The 22,844-nt window shown below is 40.4% G+C and overlaps 1 protein-coding gene across 2 annotated transcripts; it reads right to left on the bottom strand.

Moving 5' to 3' along the window:
- Window positions 1-40: 40 nt before the first annotated feature.
- On the bottom strand, window positions 41-21,279 carry SPI1 (Spi-1 proto-oncogene). Of its 2 annotated transcripts, XM_061343662.1 has the most exons (6): window positions 20,962-21,279; window positions 14,542-14,635; window positions 12,236-12,277; window positions 6,509-6,696; window positions 1,575-1,731; window positions 41-855 (listed from the first exon to the last, which is right to left on the bottom strand). In XM_061343662.1, exons 1-6 carry the CDS (start codon window positions 21,004-21,006, stop codon window positions 539-541), a joined length of 843 nt encoding a protein of 280 aa, XP_061199646.1. In that variant the 5' UTR covers window positions 21,007-21,279; the 3' UTR covers window positions 41-538. The 2 variants fall into 2 exon arrangements, with proteins under 2 accessions (XP_061199646.1, XP_061199647.1); XM_061343663.1 differs by lacking the exon at window positions 12,236-12,277.
- Window positions 21,280-22,844: the final 1,565 nt, after the last annotated feature.

Genomic DNA, 22,844 nt, shown 5'->3' with positions numbered 1-22,844 from the left:
CTGTTTGTGAAGCAATCATTTATTATGCAAACACCATAACTTCATTATATCAAATTTTATTAAATATGTACATGTTATTACTATTTAAAAGAACGAGTATCATTCCAAGATCTGCAAACTTCTCTCTAGCTGTGAGAGCTGCGGCAGAGCCTGTATTAATGCTAGTTTGAAAGCTGTAAGCTAATGCAGTGTCACTGTGAATGACACAGCACCACCTTTGAAGGCAAAACTTCATCAGCTGTATTCTTTAGTTACAATACAATCAAACAACAACAAAAAAAATCCTGACAATAATATATTTGTACATGGTTTAAATTTCCCGACTCTGTCCAACTTGTAGGATGGAAGCAAAGAATTCTGTCACTTTTAGGATTCTCAGATGCTGAAGAAGGAAATTCGTACCAGAAACATCTGAAGGTAAAGGCCATTTAAACGCAGAGAAGGGGGCACAGGAAGCAAAGAAAAAGATGCGTCCATCTCCTCTGCTGGTATCCAGCCAGGAGGCCTTAATATGTTTCTTGCTTAGGGTCCTATGGCCTCAGTGAGGATAATGCTTCCTATCAGTGACCCCCCTTCCCATCACCTCTCCACTAAACTGGTAGGTCAGCTTCTTCTTGACCTTCTTCACCTCCCCTGTCTTGCCGTAGTTTCTCAAAGCCCGTGCCATCTTCTGGTAGGTCATTTTCTTGCGGTTGCCTTTCTGGATGCCCCAGCGATGTGCCAATGCTTCTTTGTGCTTGGAGGAGAACTGGAAAGTACCTTTTTCCTTGTCCACCCACCATATGCTGTCCTTCATGTCTCCACTGCGAAGAAGGTCCAGGAGGAACTGGTACAGACGTATCTTCTTCTTGCTGCCTGTGTGAGAGTCAAAGAAGAAAGGCAGTGGAGCATCAGGATTAGCACGTAGTTCTTGCTGAAACAGCAGAAAGTATGTAATTCATATGACTGTTTTAGCTAGCTACCTAGCTTTAACTTTTAGCTAGCTAGTCACATAACTGCTTCTGCTTGCAATATTTGTAACAATAGACAGTGTTATAGTTGTGAGAGCATGATGTAGCTTGATGTACCAGGCAAAAAAAAGAAGAATTAGGAATTCAAAAGGCCAAGCCTTTGTTCTTAAACTTACTTGCTAATTTAAAGCCAACTGAAAAGCATTCATAATTTGAAACCATCTGAAGCTAATTTGGGCAGCTTATACAGAACCTGACTTTCAGGAACTGAACAAACAGAGCTAAATGCTTTAAAGATCAGTTCCTTGACCTTCTCACCTTGGATTTCCCATCTGTTAATGGAAATTGCAGTATAAATGGCAAAAGCCATTATCCATTCCGGAAGCCTGAATAGGCAGGGCAGAAGAAGGAAGTGAGAGTACGTGAAAATGGGATTTGAGATATAGACACAGTTATGGTCATAAAAGATTTTCAGGACTGGAGAGTGCAAGGAATCAGAGAACATGAAGTTTAGGCAGTGGGATAAAATACTATTACAGCAGTTCTGCAGCTTTATTCGCCATAATCACGGTAACAACAGCTGCTCAGCACATAGTTTGATGGAGTCCCTATGTCTTCACTGACCTGTTTCTCCATGCATAATTCCAGGTCCAGGGTCCACACCATCAGTCTCCCCATCTGATACTTCCAGTGGGGGGCTCTGCCTCTCTATGTCCTCCTCATCAGAACTGGGCTGCAGTGGAGAGGAGTACTGTAGGCACATCCGAGGCAAATAGGACATCTTTGGGAAAAAAAGAGTAGTAGAGGCAGGAGGTAGTGACAGAGTGGGACATGGAAAAAGTAACAGAGAAAAGGGAGGAGAAAGTAAGAGATACATGAGATTGTTTAGGGTAATACTGAGTGATGTAGTTGTTGACATTTATAACAAATGCTATACAGTAAGAAACTCTTCCACCTAACAGTCAACACTTATACATGTACAAAGATGCATCTTTACATGAGGGAAGAAGGAATACAGTTTTGAAAGTCAGAACTTTCCCCTATGTTATATCCTATGTAAGTGATATTGCCCCTCTTCCTCCAAACCTCCCCAAAGCTGTCATTCTTCCTAATGAGTTTCTGATCCATGTTGCCTATCCTCAGTGTAAAACTGCTTTTGAGAACAACTTTTTTCCTTACACAGACCTTCTGGAACTGCTCTTTTAAATTTGAAAGAGCTGAACAGTTCTGCCCTTGCATGGCTGCTTTGACTGGTTTTGGCTCTGTTGTCCTCTCCATTTCTCAGGCATAGTACCTTCCAACATCACTGAATCCCCAAGGGACTGCATCCAGCTCTGGAGATGGGGTTACATGGGTCTGTTAGCTTCCTGTCCTGAATTTCCCCTGTGAGGAGGCGAATAGCCTTAGCACTAGGGTAAAGGATACATCACATTGGCTGACATTCTCTTTTCTGAAATGGCTATCTGAAAATACCCTGTTAATGGGGATTTCTCATCTGCAAAGCTAGCAAACAAGTTTTTGTGCTAAATTGTCTTGCCCTTTTATAGAGGTCTTGTCAGAACAGTGTGGAATATACCTCTGCTCTGTAAATTCTCAGTTCTAGTCTGGTTTGTTAGGAATTGTGACCAGTTCGAATCATAGAATCATAGAATCAGCCAGGTTGGAAAAGACCTTAAAGGTCATCAAGTCCAACTGTTCCACAGGACAGCCAAGGCCACCACTAACCCATGTCACTAAGGGCCTCATCAACACTCCAGGGATGACAATACCACCACTACCTTGGGCAGCCTGTTCCAATGCCTGAGCACCTTTTGGGGAAGAATTTGTTCCTAATATCTGGTCTAAACCTCCCCTGGTGCAGCTTGAGGCCATTTCCTCTTGTCCTGGGAGAAGAGACTCACCCCCACCTCACTACAACCTCCTGTCAGGCAGTTGTAGAAAACAATAAGGTCCCCTCTGAGCCTTCTCTGCTTCAGACCAAACAACCCCGGTTCCCTCAGCCACTCCTCATAAAACTTATTCTCCAGACCCTTTACCAGCTCCATTGCTATGAACTATTGCAGCTTCTTATTTAAGAATGAGAAACAGATCAGTCTGAGGGACAGGGAGCAAGAACCCAACTCCTACATTAAAAGAAAACCAAACAACACCCCTGAAACCCAGCAGCATATAGAAGGTGGGTTTCATTACATGGGCCAGATCGATAGGTCTGGAAGGTGGGCTCCTTTTGAACCACTCTTCCTTCTCTCAATCAAGAAAGGATGTCTTGAACCTGACTCCCTTCCCAGGGGACCTTATGCACTGAAGCGGGGTGCGGGTGTCCATGAGTCACACCACCCATCCCACGGCTGGCCTTGCAGAATGGTGCTCTTCAGATGAGTTTTGCACCAGCTTGAAATGTCCCAATAAGGAGTGTGGGCCACAGGCTGGTTTTGGGGTTCAGTGGCTGGCGGTTAATGAGTTGGCACATTGGCTGGAGGCGATCTGGCAGGAAGGCCAGGATTGGGTAAGAGTGTGTGCAAGCTTCCTGTCAGATCCCCAAGAGCAAAACTTCAGCCCTCACCGCAGAATCACCTTTAGCTTTTTACAGTTAAGAAAGCTGCAGCCCCAGGGGTAGGAAGGAAGGGAGAGACAGTGCCATGGGGGAAGGAGAATGAGAAGGTGGGATAATGTCTTACAGTGAATTTGGTGCCCCTGCAGAGAAAATGGTTTTAGACACCTAGAGCGCATCATGGGGTACTGTTGGGAGTAAGGAAACCACTTGTCTGGGGCTGGAAGGGGACAGTGGCAGAGTGCTGCTCAGGAAGGAGGGGGAATGGTGTCTTACCAGCAAAGGGAGTTGCAGAGGCCAAGCTGGGGAGTTGTGTAAGCTTCCCCCACACTGTGCCCACTTTCTCTGCCTGTAGTTTTGCTTACACTTGCTTTGTGTCTAAAACTCAGCACAAGTCAATACATACAGTGTCACGCAGCTATGCTACAGAGGACCTGATAGTGAGTTTGAAAGAGACAGGTTACTAATGCAGCTCTGGATAGAGAAAGCTTAAAGAAGCTGCTAGCTATTTTCTGTATCCTGGTGTTGTCTCAGGGTCTGTGCAATCCATTTGTGATTTTCCTCTTTCTAAAGCTCTTTACAGTTTTCCACCTTTTCTTTCATTCTTCCTTCAGACTGATTATCCCTTTCTCAATTTATTATGTGTGAGATCACCTGCTGACAGGATAACACAACTTTTTAAAGAAATCTTGTCCAAGAACAGCTTGAGCCTCAAATTTGATTTCACAAAATAATGTGTTATCAACAGATAATTAGAGAAATATCATTTCAAGTTCTTCCTTTATTCACTGTAACTCTGATATTCCACGACAAGATGGGTGCAGTTAGTAACTGGCAAATTCAGCGGAGGATTAAAGCTTGCTTCCTGCTTCTGCTTCTTTGAAAATGCCTTGACTAATAGTATCTGTTGCCTATGACTGTGGCTGAGACCAAGTCTGAACCTCAGAGCATGCCAAATACCACTTGCGTGAGCCACTGTAAGTTAAAGTAAAAAGCCAATGATCCCTAACTGGTAAAGACAAGGAGGGTAGTGGTGAATTTTACCTACTGTTATCCTCTGCAGTTTGGTACTGGTTGGGGCAGGGAAAGCATAATCCTCTTTATTGGAAGTGGCAACAATATAAATTGTCTGCCTTTTGTCCTGAAATGAAGGATAACTGAGTAGAGTGAAGTGGGATAAGCAGAAGCATGCTCTAGGTTTCTGGTGGTACTTCCAAAGACATGCATAAAGGGCTCGTTTTTATTCTTCGCCTTTGGTTGGAGGTAACGGTCGGTCACTATGTGTTAGCAGTTGCAGTGAGCAGCTGAAACAACTTGAAGCTTCCCACAGACTGCTGTTCCATGAAGCATTTTTTATATTTGTAACTTTCTGTTCCTAATTCTTCGCTTGTATCTACATCTTCTGTTCTATTCCTGATTTTTTTCTGAGTAATAGGTGGCAAGTTTGATGGCTTGCAGTCAGTCAGTTTCCTGTTGACACTGTTAACTTACACAATTTTTTTCTTTGTTTTTGATTAATAGATTATTTCAGTTTGCTTTGAGCATAAAAAGCTCCAAGTGACAAGTCCATGCATGCAGTTTCCCTCACAAAACTTCAGCAATGGCACCATTATGTGCAGCACTGTAACCAGCAAACACTTTTCTCTCTGGCCTCAGTCCTGCTCTGTCTTGTATTCACCACACTGTATATAGCTGCCTGCCTTGGGGTACTCCTTAGCACAAGATCACCTAGCTTCCTTAATGCTCCTGGTAATGACTTCGAGCATATTCTTGCAGGATCAAGTTAAAAAGTGATCTCCACACGCACTTCGCTTAGCATCTTTGCAGCACTGATGGAAACCCTCATAATTTCAGCTTTATATGAGGATTCATTGGCACTCTGGTGACTATCTTTACTGCACAATGGAGTATCTTTTTTTTACAGGGAAATGACTGGCTTCATGTAAAATCACAGCAAGACAGTGTGGTTTGGCTTGTGACCTATTTATTTTCAGGCAAAACAGAAGCAGATTGTCCTTAGCCTTTTTCACTGTGGTAAAATTACCAGTGACCTATCTGTGTTATCATTTCTTGTACAGGTCATGTAAAATTGTAGGGGTTGCTTGGAAATACTTAAAACTTCCCTACTATTTTGAGGCTCAGAATCCTTCCTGGTAGCCATGGATACCCTTGCTATGATAATACACAGCTTCTCAGGTCAAGGTCCTCTTCAGAATTTCAGAACATTTGATTTTAATTCTAAACGAAATAAAATTTTGACATTTCAAAAACCTCCAGAGAACACAATGATCTTTTTAGGCACAGTCTGAGGAACTTGAGTCCTTCTTCTCCAGATAAAAGGAATGCTTAAACCACATTTGTCCTGAGAATGAAGAGTTTTATATCAAGTGCTTGTGCGGTAAGAACTTACGTAATTGATTTCAGCAGTCATAGAATAGTTAGGGTTGGAAAGGACCTTAAGATCATCTAGTTCCAACCCCCCTACCATGGGCAGGGACACCTCACACTAAACCATTTCACCCAAGGCTCTGTCCAACCTGGTCTTGAACACTGCCAGGGATGGAGCATTCACAGCTTCCTTGGGCATCCAGTTCCAGTGCCTCACCACCCTCACAGTAAAGAACTTCTTCCTTATACAATCTAAACTTCCCCTGTTTAAGTTCGAACCCGTTACCCCTTGTCCTGTCACTACAGTCCCTAATGAAGAGTCCCTCCCCAGCATCCCTATAGGCCCCCTTCAGATACTGGAAGGCTGCTCTGAGGTCTCCACGCAGCCTTCCCTTCTCCAGGCTGAGCAGCCCCAACTTTCTCAGCCTGTCTTCATACGGGAGGTGCTCCAGTCCCCTGATCATCCTCGTGGCCTCCTCTGGACTTGTTCCAACAGTCCCATGTCCTTTTTATGCTGAGGACAAAATCTATTTCACATAAGAGTATGCATTCACTGGTGGGTTATTTTCTTGACCCTTAACAACCATCCTAAATTCTGAGGAAGGGCTGATAACCATACCTGGTGGTTGAGTCCAATGTGTGTAGTTGGGATTGTAGAATCCAAGACATGCATTTGTTCGATTTCCATGTGCCTGTACAGCTGCTGCAGCTGGGGAGGCTGGACACTCTGCAGTTCCGTGAAGTGATTGTCTCCAAAGGTCTCAAACTCACTGTGCATGTGGTGTGGATGGTATTCCCAGTAATGATCTAAAGGAATAACAATAGATGGTCTACATTACAAGATTAAGAAACATGGCATTTACCTGTTTGGTATCAGTTCCTTCTCCTGTTGCTGTGCTTTGCACCCTCTCCACACCATTCTTGCTGACTTGTCTGTCTCTAGTGACAATCTATATAGATCCCTTCTTTTCCTAATCTCATAAATGCTTGTGGCTGGCCATTTTAACAAGTAGAATACTTTTAGATGGAGAGGTGGATTTCAATGATAATTTAGGATAAAATGTGAAAGCTATTAGTGCTGACACCTTTCCCAAGAAGAGACCATAGCAGACTTATATTTTCCTTCTTGAGGCCACAAATTCTACTGGTTTACCTACTGCCATAGTCCCTTTACACTCTTTCTCATGGCATGGGAAATGAGGAGATGCAGCAAATGCGCAGAATTCTCTGCAGTTATCTTCAGTCCTTATTTTACTTGGCTAGAAAAAATGTAGGAATGCTGCAGTAGAGACACAGCACTCTGTGAGATAGTTCCTCTAAGCATGTGTTGGAATGTGACATGTTTTTCAGTCCTAATACAAGTAGTATATACAAGTTTTCAGTACTAATACAAGAGAATAAAGGAATAAACTGTTGCAGCAGTCTGGTGTACACTGCTTATAGTGAGGCTAAATTCTGACACAGACTCTTTCTCTACCTTTTTTATCTCTTCAGTATGTAGGACATGTCTGTGATAATTTTTTTCAAAAATGTAAAAAAATACTCAGATAATGACTCCTGTTTCCTGATTTATTTATGTTTAAATTTAAATTCCCTCTCATCTTCAGGTTTCGATTTCTGGGGTTTTAAGTTCAATAATAAGACTCCAACAGTTTTAGAATTTCGTATTTGCTGCTCAAAATTTAAAATCTGCTGGAGGAAATGTGAAGCATTGCAAACTCTGTTTCTCTCTTACAGCAGCTGCATGCATCATTACGTACATATTTGTGTGCACTCTGCTTTGTAAAATCAAAGACGACCTCATGTCTTCTGCTCTGACCGTGCTAGAAATTAATCTTTCACAGTTGAATTTTTAAGGCATCATGTTATGCATGGCCAAAATTTCTTTATGTTATTCAGTGTAACAGTTCTAATTTACATCTTACTATTCCAAGTTGTATTTCCTTGTATTACTAAAAATCATTTCTGTTATACCCTTCAAATATTTTCAGCTTGTTATCATTTCATCTTACAATCTACTCCTAATTATCACTTCACCCTGCTGCATGTACTTAGCTCTCAGTCTTTCAATATAAATCAGTATATTCACCCCCCCAGTCATACTTGTTCTCTTCTTCAAGCTCCCAGCTGTTGCAATCCTTCTGATAATGTGATGGACAGAACAGAACACGTTGTACCAAGTGTTCAGCCTGGAGAAGAGAAGGCTGTGTGGAGACCTCATAGCAGCCTTCCAGTATCTGAAGGGGGGCTATAGGGATGCTGGGGAGGGACTCTTCATTAGGGACTGTAGTGATAGGACAAGGGGTAATGGGTTAAAACTTAAACAGGGGAAGTTTAGATTTTGATATATAAGGAAGAAGTTCTTTACTGTTAGGGTGGTGAGGCACTGGAATGGGTTGCCCAGAGAGGTGGTGAATGCTCCATCCCTGGCAGTGTTCAAGGCCAGGTTGGACAGAGCCTTGGGTGACATGGTTTAGTGTAAGGTGTCCCTGCCCATGGCAGGGAGTTGGAACTTGATGATCTTAAGGTCCTTTCCAACCCGAACTATGCTATGATTCTATGATTCTAAGTGTAGGTGTACTGAGTTTATAGAGTAGAACCAATTGTTCAATTCTGCAACATGGTGTTATTGTCTATGGCATCATCTGGATACTAATGTGCTGTGAACATTTTTTCTTAAATACTAGCTTCATTCTTTCTCTCAGATTCGGTCTCCTCTTCCTTCCCAACTTATGTTTCAAACACTTACGTCTAATCCCATTGAGGATTTGAAATCTGGGATAGTGACTTTGAATGTCGCTTCCTTTAGAGAGAACTCAGTGATATGCTTATACCAAACATAGTTGGTATGTGATTGGTACCTGAGAAGTTGTAAGCTCTTTTAGCTGGCTTTAGGGCTCAGGCCTGTAGAGGCTTATTTGGAGGCTCTATCAGACCATTTTCCTCAGTGCTTACTTTTTTGTCCTTCCTGCTTTTCTGATCCATGAATAAGTCATGTCACTGCATGTGAAAGGGATGGAAAGGTACTTATAAAAGCACATAGGGAGCTGAGGCATTACTTTGTCATTTCTTTGCTTTGTTCTATAGTGCTTTTTGTGGCTATGTATGGATTTTATGGCCCAAAATTATAATTACAATGCACTTCTTCATGTTGTAGTGCTAGACAAAAATTTTGTTTTCTCTGGTAAAACACTAGGGTTTATGGGTGCAAAGTACCCAGGTACTTTTACATTCACATCTGCTCCAACCCAGGAAATGGCAGAGTGTGTATGTTTGAATCCAAGGTCATCTAAAGCTGTGTCCTGTAGGAGGCCTTGGGAACTTTCAGTCTGAAATTGTTTTGTTTAACTGGACGATTGAGCCACACTAACTTGTTTTTTTTCTGAGCTAAATTACTGCAGATTTCTTCAGGTAGATCCAACCACTGAGGCCCCGTAAATCATGGACAACCCTGTATAATAAATTGTTGAGAACACATTGCAGGAGTAATCTATACTCTCATTCTGGTTCTGCTCCTTCTGCTCCTTCCTCCAAAGACCCCTTGCCTTTCATAATCTGGTACAGTCAGAGAGATCAATGCATGACTGTGAGGATGACAAAGCCCAGGTAAAAGTCTCTGAGGCTGTCAATGGCAGGTCTTCAGCTGTGGAATGTCTTGCTGGCAGTAACTATGTGGTCAAGAAAAAGCCCACTACCTTTACCACACGCATAGCCATGAGTATCTGTGTGTGCTCTGAGTGTCTACTTCTGATTCTTCTGAAGTACTTTTTTATTAGTACTCGTGGATGAGGTTTTGAGCGACCTGCTCCAGTCGAAGGTGTCCCTGCCCATGGCAGGGGGATTGGAACTGGATGATCTTTAAGGTCTCTTCCAACCTAAAATATTCTCTGATTCTATGAGTCTATGTTTTTATACTTCAATTTTTGAAGCCTATGGCAAGGTTCCTGCTGCCTGCAGAAGTGTTCTTTTAAACACTTTCTTGGCAAATAAAACTTATGAAACACTATTTATGCATATTCATGTGTGCTATTTAGCCTAGTCATTACCAAATTCCCTTTTTATGGAACTAGGTGCAGCTGCTAAAATACTACAGTAGCATAGTACTAATAGCACAGCATTTAGGGACTTAACAGTAATCACATAATACTAATGCATTACAAAATAAATCTATATCGGCTATTACTTCAACACAAACTTTTGCCCAAATATTCAAGCTGTGACAGGAGTTTACGCCCTTATTTCTTTCTAAATTACCTGTAATTTTACGGTGATGCTTAGAAAAAACAATATTGGTTTAGTTACATCAAAAGAGAAAATTCTGTCTCCACAAGCCCCTCTGTAGTTAACCAGCCTGGTTATATTATTGCTCATGAAAACATAAAACCCCGCTAAATATCCGTGGCTGCAGTTATTAGAGTTAGCAGCAGCTACTTATTCTATGTTCTTTGTTATGTCAGCAGCACAATAGCGATTCTGTTCTCTCAAAAATGTTAAGGTGAAAGGAGTTAAAAAGAAAGGAGAGAAAAATTCTAGAAATGGAAAGTGTCTATTCTTTGGGTAAAGGCAAATGGTCATTAAAAGCCAAGATATAGCTACACAATGGAGTCATTATGAGAAATTTCATGTGAAATGAAAGAGGATGTGAAATAAATTCTCTCTTATAGAGACATGGAGATGGTGTTTGTTTTGGTCTTGTATGTAGTGAAAGGTTAGAGGAAGGACAATCATGAACTCTGAGCTCCCTCCCATAGCAGGGAGGATGTTAGCCTGTTGGGAAGCAACAGTGGACCTAAAGGCATTGTGTTAGTATTTACCACAGAGGTTGATTTTCATTCCACAAGTGAGAAAACATGACTGAACTTTCTCATTCATCTTTTGACCAATGTGAATTGCTTTGCTCCTGTTTTAATAGATGAATAATGTTAGAACCAGCAATTAGAATGTGAAACAGGCTTAAGGAAGGTATTTATAATGAAAGTGGAGTAATAGGCTAGATCTGCACCACACAGCACAAAACTATGAAGAAATTCATGAGCCAGCTCTTGAACCGGAAACGTGACAGCTCTGTCAGCACAGCACTCTGCCTGGACCAAGGAGACAACTTGTTGACATGGCTGTACTTGTGAGGTCTGAGCTAATATCTCTGAGTGGCTCTGCTCTGGCTGTACAGCTTTTCCAACACATTAAAACTAGGAGAGGGTTTCTTACACAGTGCCCCGTTGCACAGCTTTGATGTTCTCACTGTGTTTCACTCATCTGAGAAAACCTGGGAAAATTGAAGGACCCTGGGAAATTAATGTCTAGATTCCCACAGAGTATTTTTTGTTAAGTGAAAGCTGTGCTCCTAGGCAGTGCATCAGTGTTGTTTGTAACGACAGTAGGCTTTCATTCCTTCTCACTTCACAAACATCATGATTTTAATAATGCCAAAATATTCAAAATCTATGAGTCAGCAAAGCATGAGAATGGCTTCAAAGTGAGGGGATTTTTAAGTGAAGTTTGGAGTTCTTTCTATTTTCCATATAGCATTTGAGACTAAGGTTCACATGTTTGGACTTTCCCCCACTTCTTTGTGGGCTAAAATCCTAAAAAAAGTCAAAGCTGGGATTCTTAAATGATCATATTACTGTGGTGGGATGAAAATAAAATCCCAGATCATGAAATCGAGTAAGTTCCATGAGGCCAGCAACAAAGTGAACAAGCATCAGCATTTAGCTTCATACAAAAAGTGATTTTTACTAAACCCATGAAGTTTAGTAATAACTTTGAGACAAAGCTGCAGTGGAATTTTGTAATTACTAAGATTGCGTTAGTGTTACAAAACAGGCTGTATTACATTTACAGACTTACTAGCATACAGGCTTAGGGTGGGGTGATGGACTAATACCTGATCACTTGTAGCATCTGTCCACCTTGGCTGTGTTCTATGTTTATTACAGTATTTACAAAATGGTTAAACTACAGCATACAAAATAAATGCAACCAATGCATGTTGTGATGAACATGTGGATGGATATGTTTATGGTGTGGTTTTGCTTGTTAAATTCACTGTTCACTTATTTGCAATGATCTACACATTAAATTAGTGACACACTATAGTGTGTGCATCACTGCCTACTCAGATAAACATGGAGTTAGGTTTGCCTTCAGCACTGTGTTCTAGAAAAGCGGCAGTAATGCATGTAGCACACATCTTTAGATATTGCTATCTTCCTGTCACAAAATTAACTTGCTAGCAGTGAAAGAAAGGTAGTCTGACACTTGAGCAAGACCTTCTATTTTGTTAGCAGCCCCTTATCAGCAAAGTCAGAAGTATTATTCCATTTGTAGTATGTATTTACTTTACCTGGTAGCTTTTCTTTGAAGTCCATAGTGGTATTGAGTAGACCTGCAAAATTATGTTTGATTTATTGCCAGTGATCACACTGTACCCCAAACTTCTCTCCCACAATTCTGTCCTAGTTACTTATTCTTTTATCCTATCTGATCATATTCTCATCTCTTTCATTTCACTGGTCCCACTGCTGCACCTTATTTATTCTTTTTCCCCACCATTTTTCAGTCATTTTGCTTTTACCCACATTGTTCTGAACATTTAGTACATACTTCTCAAAGTAGTTTATGATGTCCCTTTTCTGCTCTTCTCCATGGCTCTTCTGAAGACCCACTACTTCTGTCACATCAACAAAATGAAAGCCAAAGTTGAGTTTGTCAATGTTAATAGGAAAGAAGCCAAACATGCTAATTTGTGTTTTTCACTCTCTTTTGTATTCTTTGGTTGTTCATTGGTCTCTCAGACTGTGAGCAATTTGGGAATGCAGAGGGTGTATTAGACATTTAGACACAACCAAGTATATTACATGTGATTTCATAAAGATTTGATTGAAATGTGCAGGCTGGGATTAAGTTGCCTCTTTCATAACCACTTACTGTAGGAGCTAAACCATTAAACAACAAGGTTTTGGATCTCTGCGAGAAGTGCAACACAAGTTTAGGCAGAGTCAAATTTCTGTTCAAAGTGGGTGTTTAAGTACTACTTAGGACATTACCCAAAGCAGTGATTGCAAGTTTTTGTTGTGTTCATTATGATGAATAAAAATGATCAGATCATTAACATAATGATTTTAACATTAACATAATGGTCATTAACATAATGATTAACATAATGATCTGAGCAGTTTAGCTTAGGAACAGCCTTCCAACAGAAGAAATGGGTACTAAACCAGGTGTGATAATAAGATTATGAATGATAAAGGGATGTTGTTGCTTGACGTAACCTAGGTTTAATGACAGAAAAGTTATTTTCCAGTGCTTTTTCCTACACCTTTTACAGTCATTGTTTAATTGTCACAATTGCCTTTTGAGATAATAAACATTATCCTCATTTTATGGGTGTGTAAACAGGTACACGTTATCATGTAAAAACCCTGAATTTCCATGTGGAATTTGCTGGGTTTGATCACTGTGACTTGACAGATGCCGTGAGATAACTTATAACAACTGAATTCATTCTTTGTCTCCAGGCATAAAGAATATTACAGGTTTTTCTTAAATGCAATGTAGAGAACAAATTTAGGTAGGAATCTTTTTCAGTTAAATGCTCAGAACAATTCTATTCTGTAACTTACTCTCCCCCAAGGTAACTTTTGTTTCCACAGATAAAGCGGTGCTATGCTGTGGAGTTGTTAGATCTCTTAAATTAAGCAGTGATGGGTCTAGTTGCTCTATCAGTGGGAGTCTTTTAGGGAAACTCCAGGATCTGAAGGGACTGTCACAAATGATACAGGAGCACGGTGCTTTTCCTTACTGAGTCAATATTGACTCTGATATTGCCAGGGTGGTGTTGTTGGACTATTGTATTACACAGGAGACAAAATTCACCAAGCAAGATTCTCCTGTCTGCAATAATTTAGAGTCCAGTGCACAGATAGCATGAAAATATGAAGACAAGAAAGCTTTGAAATCACTTACATAAATTGAAGCAATAAATAATCATACAGTATTTTTATAGCAAGCCAGGTTTACTTCTACAAGGAAATTTTACATAGATTTAGAGAGAGGAAGTACTTGGGTGTACTGGAGGAAGAGTGAAAGTTAAAGCTAGGTGTGGCAGCATGCAAAAGAGATCAAAATAAAGAGAGAAATACATGGAGTTGAAAAAGGAGTTGAAAAAGGCCAAATACCAAAGAAACATAATTAAAATAAAGGCACAGATAGTGTTCTAGGGCCTATGTCAAACAGCAATTGGAGATGGGAACACGGGAAAAGAAATACAGTATTTATTACAAACCCAGGTCAGGAGAGAGCTCTGAATCAAACAGAGTACTTTTGATCTGCAGGGGTAAGCAAAACCACAGCGAAGATAATGCAGGATAGAGACCATGAGATCCCACCTTCCTGGCAATGTCCTAGAAGCTCCTTGCATTATTCAGTGCTTTCTAAAATTCTCTTTCAGAGAAAACATGCTGCAGTTCTGGATTGGAACAGTGCCATTAAGCAGAATGAAATACTGTTGGTTTCTGAACTGAAATTATGAGCCTATACATTATAGATCACAGCAACATGTTTGCTCTTTTCCTGAATGTCCTAAAGTGTCTTTCCTGTGGTATCCCATGAGACTTTATGCTCCAAGGAGATATTTTTTTAACTTACCACCGTGACTGTCTCCATCACTGTTGAGATACTGGTAATAGTCATGGGGCTGTCTGTAGAGGTCTGACTCATAGGGTACCATATCTTCAGAGGGCTGCAAAGAGGAGAAGAATTTTTAGAGTTGTAAGATGATACAAATCCCTTCAAAATTATTCATAGTTAGTGAAGGGGAGATGCCAACACATTTAATATTGCCTAGGGAAAGAAGGGGGAGGCTTCAAGTTCTTTTTTAATCAGCAGAAATAAAATGTGTGACACCAAACAGTAGTTTGCAAAAAATAAATGAATAATCAGTCTCCTTAGACCCAATCTGTGTGGCACAATTTGTCTCGTGATATTACACAAGTTCTTGATATCCCACCCTCCAGCCTTCTCTAGGTACAGCTTAAAGAGCTGTCTTGGACATCAACCACAAGCCAGGGTGCCATCACACCAGCACAGCAGGGAAACCTTCTCTTTGGTAGTGACAGGTATTTGTTATTCCTCTTGCTCACGAAAGAGAAAGCGGAAACTTGTCTTGCCTAAGGATGATTTTCTGAGTGTTTTTAGGAGGTCTTATTAAATGGTGGCAGTTTGTAGGAGAGTAATGGTGTTGACAGGGGGCATAAAAACATTTTATTTCTCTTTTTTTTTTTTCCAAGATGAACTGTAAATGTTTGCTGGTTCAAATCAGCTGCACAGGGCTGTTAGGTATGCACAGACAAGACTTAAAATGTGGGTCAGATATTGAGTCATGACCTATTGGATGCTTAGCTGTAGAGCTAAAGTCCTTCCTATCTTCTTAAAACAGGTGACATAGGGTAACTTTCCCACTTGTCTTCCTTCCCACTCCTAGTACTCCAGTGTTAATACTCTTTAACATCTTACATTGCTTCAGTAACGATGCTCTGTTTATTATTAATTGTGCACAATTCTGCTGCTTCATTTGATGTTTGGTTTTTCTTTTTTGAGAATGAAGATTTAGAGCAGGAAAATGTCCTTCACAGGACTTTGCTAAGCTTTTGTCCAGTTAAGTTCAATCTGAACAAATTCTTAAGGTGTCAACAGTAATGTAGAACTCAAAAGCCTTCTGCTTTATGTCCTGAAATTATTTCTTGTATGTACTAACAGAAACATTTTTTATTCCATTACTGACTTCAGCATAACTGACTTCAAAAGAAAAGGACAAATATTTGACACAATACAATAACTTAAATGATGGGCATATTTTTAATGTTCACCTGTTTATATGTTCATATGTCTATCTGTATGTCCCCTCCATAAATCTATCTCATTATTGGTACACCAGCATTTTGCAAGCTCAGGCTATGGTGACAGCATGCCAGAAATGCAAGTGAGCTTCTCTTTTTCTTCCTCCTCTAGACTACTGGAGAACCTGACACCTAAGGCAGCAGCCGCCATTAAAATCCAGATGGAGGTGGTAGATAAGCAGGTGGCAGGAGGAAAAGATTTTTCTTCTGGTGAATACTACATCAGAGTTACCACTGCTCATTAACTCTACTGTTAAATTCTAGTTAACTCCTTCAGTTCATTCTGGTGGAATCTGGGGATTTAAATATTGTCCTTTTCTAGGGCTGTGATTTCTACAATGACATGGATGAAACTGCATCAAGAAAAAGAGAGACTTATTCTGAGGGCATTAAGGTGTTCATGGGCTTCAGATCCATGGAATATTGAAACCCTCAGGAGCAAATCCATTGCCTGGCTGTCTGTTCCCAATATAATTGGTGGTGGTGGTAACTGTTTTGGAAAACTCTTGAGAAGACAATAATTGACAATAAAGACAATATAAGGGAAAGACTAAGTAAAAGGCGTAAATCATCATTTAATTGTAGGGATACCAGTGAAGGGACTCATCTTACTTCTGGTCTCCAGAGGACATAGGTGCAGTCTTCCTTTTCAAATCCATAAGATTCCAATAGACTTGCCCTTCATCTACACAAAGATTTAATGGGAAGTATAACTTACTCCCCAAAGGTCAAAGGAGAGAGTAGAGCATGGATTCTCTCTGATACTTCCGGTGTTTCTCTACATATTTTCTTTGTGTTCTCTCTAACCATGACTGGTTATATGCATTCACTCATCCCCATTCCTTAAATCAATGGTGTACTCCAATCTCTGACAAGAAAAAGCACTTCAACTGTGGTTTGCTTTCTTCAGGATAAGGTTCTGAAGGGAATTTCTACTCTTTATTATCTTTTCAAATTCATTCACCCCACTCTTCTGTTTTCTTTCCATAAATATGTGCTTTCTGATAAATCACGTCAACCTGAAGAATGTATGCAGTTTTTAACCTTCATAACAGAATTGTTTTGACACCTCAAAGGAAAGCATTCATATTCTGAGAAAGGAAAGACCTCAATGTCCAAATGGAAAATGCACATCATACTATTTGGGAGAAATGGAGGTTAAAAAAAGTTATATATAAATCATTTCTTTTTAACTAAAATACTAGAATCTGAAATTACTAAAATTTTATATCCAAATGCATCAAAACTTGTGTCTGTGATAAATATTGTGCCAAAAGTAAGCAAATTTCCAAAGAAATTACTGTTCTGTCAACCTAAGCTTAATTTGCTATGCATAAAATTTCCACTGCTATGACAAAAACTCTGTCCAGAAATATAGCTTGGCAGGAAGCCAAGCATCAGTCCAAAAGTAGATAAACAATACATATTTTGGACATGGGAAGGAACATTTGACTTTTCCTAGCTGTGTTTCCTTTGTTGTCTCTTCTTCTGTAAGATACTCCAAACTCCCCCATTTCAGTCCAATATACTGTAACAGGCAATGGTTTCTCACAATTTTGGAACTGAGAATGAAGTATTTCTACGATTCAAAAGGTAGTTTTACAAGTTCAGAGGTGTATTCAATGAGCAGAGCTAGAGGAAGGTGCGTTAAATAAAAAAAGTGGTTCCCTTAATATTTACAGACCTGGCTGATTGTGGAGTGATTGCAGACACTCAACACCTAAAAACCAGTCTGCTTTTACATAGATCACTGTGTTTTTCTAATCCCCACTTTTAAAAGCCTGGGACTTCAAATCTCATTGCTATACATTGTGGGAATTTTCTTCCTTGAATTTGTTTTCTGCTCAGTGACCCATGTGATAAAATACGTATGTGTATATCTTTGCTAACTCATGCGATCTGGACTAATCCATGCCCACAAAGGACTTGAATTGGCACCATTTACCATCTTGCTGTCTGAGCTTCAAGGGTACAGTAACAAATGTGGGAAGATGTATATTAAATATTTGAAAGTTTAAGTATCATGAACTTAATCAGATGGTGGCCAAAGGAGGTGGTACAGAATGTACTGTCTGATTTTCTCTATCCTATGGGAAAATGGGATATTTTCCTCTGTTCGTTAGAGAAACTATTGCCAAGAACCTGTTTTTAATCTCTCTCTGTTTTTTTTATTAAAAGCTTTTTCTCTAGTTTGAGAGAATAGGTTTCACCATGTGCTGCTGTTGCCTCTTGTACCAATCTTTACCCACTTGCCCCATCCTCCCCTGGAACCTCCCCACCCACACACCCATTTCATCATCTTACTAATAGCACTTCCATGACACTGAACTGTTCTGTTTCCCCTGACAAAAAGCAAAGAATGGCTTATGTTACAACTTAATATTTAACTGATGTCAGTGGCCATTTGTTCTGTCAATTGTTTTCATCTAAGTCAGTGACAGAAAGCTTTGTTATTCATAGCTGTGGTCTGAAGTTGATATCTCCTTTTGTACATGCCATGAGGTACAGCACATTATCTAAAACCATATTCCAACCTCAAGCAAGAGATCAACAAACAATACTTTATCTGTCGCAGACTTTGATAAATGGAGATTTACCACCATCTTCCTTCTTTGCATTGAAAATCAAGGGAAAAGCCACAAAACCACTTGGAGAAGGTTTGGCTGACATTGGTTACGAGAAATACAGGAGACTTAATAGCAATCTGGAAATTCTTGTTATTCACCAAGACTTTGTCAGATGATTCCAGGTGATTGTTAATTCACTAAAAGCTGATCCTTTTTGTTATCCTAACATAACTATTCACTGGCATGTGATTCAGAATTACTCCACACAGTTTCCAGTGATGTGCTGCTGAGACAAGTTTGAAGGCCCAGATTAACCATATTTCCTTGGAAAAAAATTACAGCATAACTATTTCAGAAAAGATGAGTAAAGGTATTAGCATAATCACCCACTGGGACTGCCTCACTGGACCATGCTGGCAATGCAGTTATGTGGAACAGAGCTTTCCGTGAGGCATTTTTGTTTTCATATGAATATACTTCTATTTGAAGCTGTGACTTCTACAGGTGGCTACTTAGGGATTCACATATAACTGGGGCCCTCTTTAGGCAAAGTTGTTTGACTTCTTGATTTTTGGCTCTGTAGCACAATTAGATTCTGTCATGCACTGAAAAACGTGGGCCCAGTTTGCAAACCTTTTCCATACAAAAGTCCTGATCTTCAGAGAAAGATGCAATACTCTTAGACCATTTAAACCAGCAGTGTTTTCCAAATGGAGGATAAGAGTTTCCTCACACAGCCAAGAGAAAGGCAGTTACTGAACCACCCTCAACTGAAAGAGGAGGGGCAGAGGAGGGAAGTATTGCTTCACAGAACCCCCTGTCTAGAAACGGGCTTATGGCTCCCCTCTAAAAATGTCCCAGGAGACACAGACATCTATAATGAAGTTGTGTGGGGCTCTAACTTGCAGTGCTCAAAATGCACTTAAAACAGTTTTGAAAATACAAAACACAAATCATTAATCATGGGACACTTTAATCACAAAAATAAAGAACAAATTGCCCTGTCAGGTGCTCCTGGAGGACACAATTTTATTTTCACTGCCTGTTGTATCAATCATCTGAACAGAATACAGCCAGAATATTAACTGCAACACAAATTATGGGCCAGGCTGTGTTAGATTTTCACTCCATTTATCCCGTGTGTGCACTGGAATTCAATACTGAAAAAAGAGGGTCCAGAAAACTTGGCTATGCATGAATGAGTGAACAGAAAATTAACAATTATTTACTCTTTTTAAATGGAGATGCTGGCTTCTGGGGTAGTTGAGGACAAGGTTTGGGTTTCTTTTGAAACTTATTTTAAGTCCAACACGTAACGTACTGAAAATCGCTGTGTACTTTTTTCATTTTCTCAGTTTCTTTTCAGCTTTCTGTCCTGACGCGTTTACAGCAGAGTCATTGGGCAATTCGGTGAATTAAAGCAAAAAAAAAAAAAAAAAAGAGGAAAGATTTTTAGGGTCTTCTCCCCTTTGGATTGATGTGGGATTTCAGGGACAGTGATGGTGAACTGCTAGAATAAAGGGTCTCCCGAAAAGAAGACATATTTTCAGCAGGCATGGATACCAAACATGAATGGAACTCAAGGGGCTATCTCTCTGGGTAGAAGATAAGGAAACATGTCCTTGGCCTTAGCAAGGACATGGTTTTTTGTCCTTAGCAAGACAAAAAGAAGACTTGATACAAGTCTCGTTAAAAGGACTCTTGGATCTTCATTGTCTCTTTCTGTTTTCTGAACACAGACAGCAATTACTGTAGGTCGTCTACCACATAAAAAGCCAAGTAAAACACCTTATCTGACATCTCTTCAGCTTCTACAAACTTCATACAATCTAATTAGGGCCTCTTTTACCCAGTCTGTTTAGAGATTTCCCATTCAGGTTTGTCTCTGAAGAACAGGTTAGTGACATTATGCGCTTCATAAACTACTTCCAAACTCAGGGTACAATAAATTACAGCAGTGTAACAATGTTTCAGAGTTAAAGAAAGGATAGGAACAGCCTCATAAGCATGCAGAAAAGTTTGTATCTTAGAGAGCACATTGAAAGACCCACTTAAGCCCTGTGGATTTGCAACTCTCATTCACCGATTGGTTTTTCATAGCAAGTGATGGTTTTCCATAGTAAGTTACAGACTTAGATGCCATCACTGAAAAGAGCAGAGAGTCCTAAAATCTGCAATATGTAAAATCAGCATTCAGCAACTCTTCTCTCACAGACTGGTAGATAGTCAAACACACAAACTATGTCAGAGACTCCAGATTATTAAGAATTACAACCTGAAGAAAGACTCGGCCTTACATCACAAAGCCGGCACTAAAGGAAAAGCAGTACCGACTTGCTATGCGCATACTGTACAACAATACCATACATTTAATCTGTGAAAACAAATGGAGATCAAAAATCAGATACAAGTTTTGGGAGGAAATGTTGATTTCCCATTCACTGCAGTGCTGTCACTGGCTGTATATATTGACCTAAGCCCAACTTCCTGGCATTACAAATACAGACCAAACCAGAGATATTCTCAAATAATAAACCTGGTTTACTTTGCCTTTCACTACTGATCCCAATGATCAATATTAGGAATAAACCTCATATACTCACAGGGGGAATGAGGGGAAATCCTTCCATTTTGCAAGCTTGCAACATTCAGCCAACCTCGGAGTGAATTTTTCTTAATTCAGTTTTCAAGCATCCAGAAAAACTGACTTGAAGCAATCACATGAAACAAACAAAAAAGAAAAAGGAAAAAAAAAAAAGAAAAAATAAAGTGAGATCCTTGGACTCCGTGAAGTCCTTTAGCTGTGATGGACCTCGGGATAGGAGAAGGACCCTAACAAGTTCTTATTCTTTGCCCTAATAGTTTCTGAGGTGAACTTCCTGGGCTGTGTGTGAAGTTCCTGATTTTATTAAATGTCTGTAGAAGGGAGATAGCCCGTGGGTCTATCAGGGGCTGTGACATCACAGCCTTGAGCCAGTTTGCATAAATCTCATTGCAGAGTTGCGGCGCTGGAACAGGAAGTCTGCCCTGAGCCATGGGCAGGTGCTTACTGTATAATCAGCAACCCAGAGCCTGGGCCTGCTACCAATAAACAAGCACATGGGTGCAGCACTTGGGGGAAGACTCTGAGTTTCCCACTGTAGATGAACCAGAACAACGGGGCTGCTCTCTGTTTTAATAGAGGTACCGTAAAGACACAGTCCTGACAGCTTCTGTGAGGACAGGCCAGTGGCATAGACTTGCTTTGATAATAGTCCTGTGTTGGAATTGGGGGGCAATACTTAGCAGAAAGTTAAAAAGCAGTGTATAGTTTCAAACATACAGTCTTAGGTTTCCAAAAAAAAATCCTGATATTAAGCCTGTGAGACTTTTTTCGTAAACTTTGCAATAGAGCAAAATTATTTAGTGAAAGAAACTTAGTCCTTTCATTGGTTTTTGTGATTTCTTTTCTTTTCTAGCTCGTGCAAGGAGAAAATGAGTGGGGAAACAGAGAATGTATTACGTGTCCCATGCAATGACGTGACATCTTTCAGATCCCGACTGCCTTTAACAGCAGAGAACAAAATTTGTAGACTTGTATCTAAACAGTCAGGTGCTGGAATTTCTCATAGAGATTTTGTGTTAGCTCTTCTCTCATGCTGTTCTTCCTAGACTTTATCCCACTGTTTTCCTTGCATTTGGCTGCATTGAACAAATGCCTTTTATACTGAGGTTCTGGCAGGGGTAACTTGTCTGTAGGGGAGGATGCAGAGGATAGGGTGTTGCTACAAAGGGAGAGCATTCTCATTCTACAAAATGCCTTCTTGCTTCACAGTTAGTTACTAATGCCTTAGAAAAAGCAGTTGCTTTGTCTGGGTTGTTCCCCTTCAATCTATGCCTATGTGCCACAGGTTCTGCTTTTGAAAGTAGCCTGTTCACCACTCACCTGGGTCTATGAGTGAGGGGGAATTTCAGTCACTACAGACTTCCTTGTACACTGGTAAAACCAGAGGCTGCTCACAAGTTCCTCTCATTCCTCACCCTAAAGGAACTCAGTGAGCAAACCATATTGGCAATGGGATAAAATCAAGAACATGATGGGAGATTAACTCACCAGCATCAGTTGATACATAAGCGTTTCATTCTTATTTTATTCATACCATGGCAGTGTGCGCTTGCAACCCAGAAAGCCAACCGTATCCTGGGCTGCATCAAAAGGAGTGTGACCAGCAGGTTGAAGGAGGTGATCCTGCCCCTCTACTCTGCTCTTGTGAGACCTCACATGGAGTATTGTGTGCAGTTCTGGTGTCCTCAACATAAAAAGGACATGGAGCTGTTGGAACAAGTCCAGAGGAGGCCACGAGGATGATCAGGGGACTGGAACACCTCCTGTATGAAGATAGGCTGAGAAAGTTGGGGCTGTTCAGCCTGGAAAAGAGAAGGCTGTGTGGAGACCTCATAGCAGCCTTCCAGTATCTGAAGGGGGCCTATAGGGATGTTGGGGAGG

The sequence above is a fragment of the Neopsephotus bourkii genome, unplaced genomic scaffold, assembly GCF_033783945.1.
Source record: "Neopsephotus bourkii isolate Nb327-2 ecotype Australia unplaced genomic scaffold, CSIRO-AGI_Nbou_v1 NB_1825, whole genome shotgun sequence".
Lineage (NCBI taxonomy): Eukaryota > Metazoa > Chordata > Aves > Psittaciformes > Psittacidae > Neopsephotus > Neopsephotus bourkii.
This window is presented reverse-complemented; position numbering and strand designations above follow the sequence as displayed.

What these genes read in the sequence shown, in the direction of transcription:
- SPI1 (XM_061343662.1), bottom strand. Translation starts at nt 21,006, where the DNA reads ATGTTGCAAGCTTGCAAAATGGAAGGATTTCCCCTCATTCCCCCT. An exon ending in CTTCAAAGAAAAGCTACCAG is followed by an intron (nt 6,697 to 12,235) that starts GTAAAGTAAATA and finishes TTATTCCTTTAG; the next exon opens with ATCATTACTGGGAATACCAT. An exon ending in ACATTGGACTCAACCACCAG is followed by an intron (nt 1,732 to 6,508) that starts GTATGGTTATCA and finishes TTTTTCCCAAAG; the next exon opens with ATGTCCTATTTGCCTCGGAT.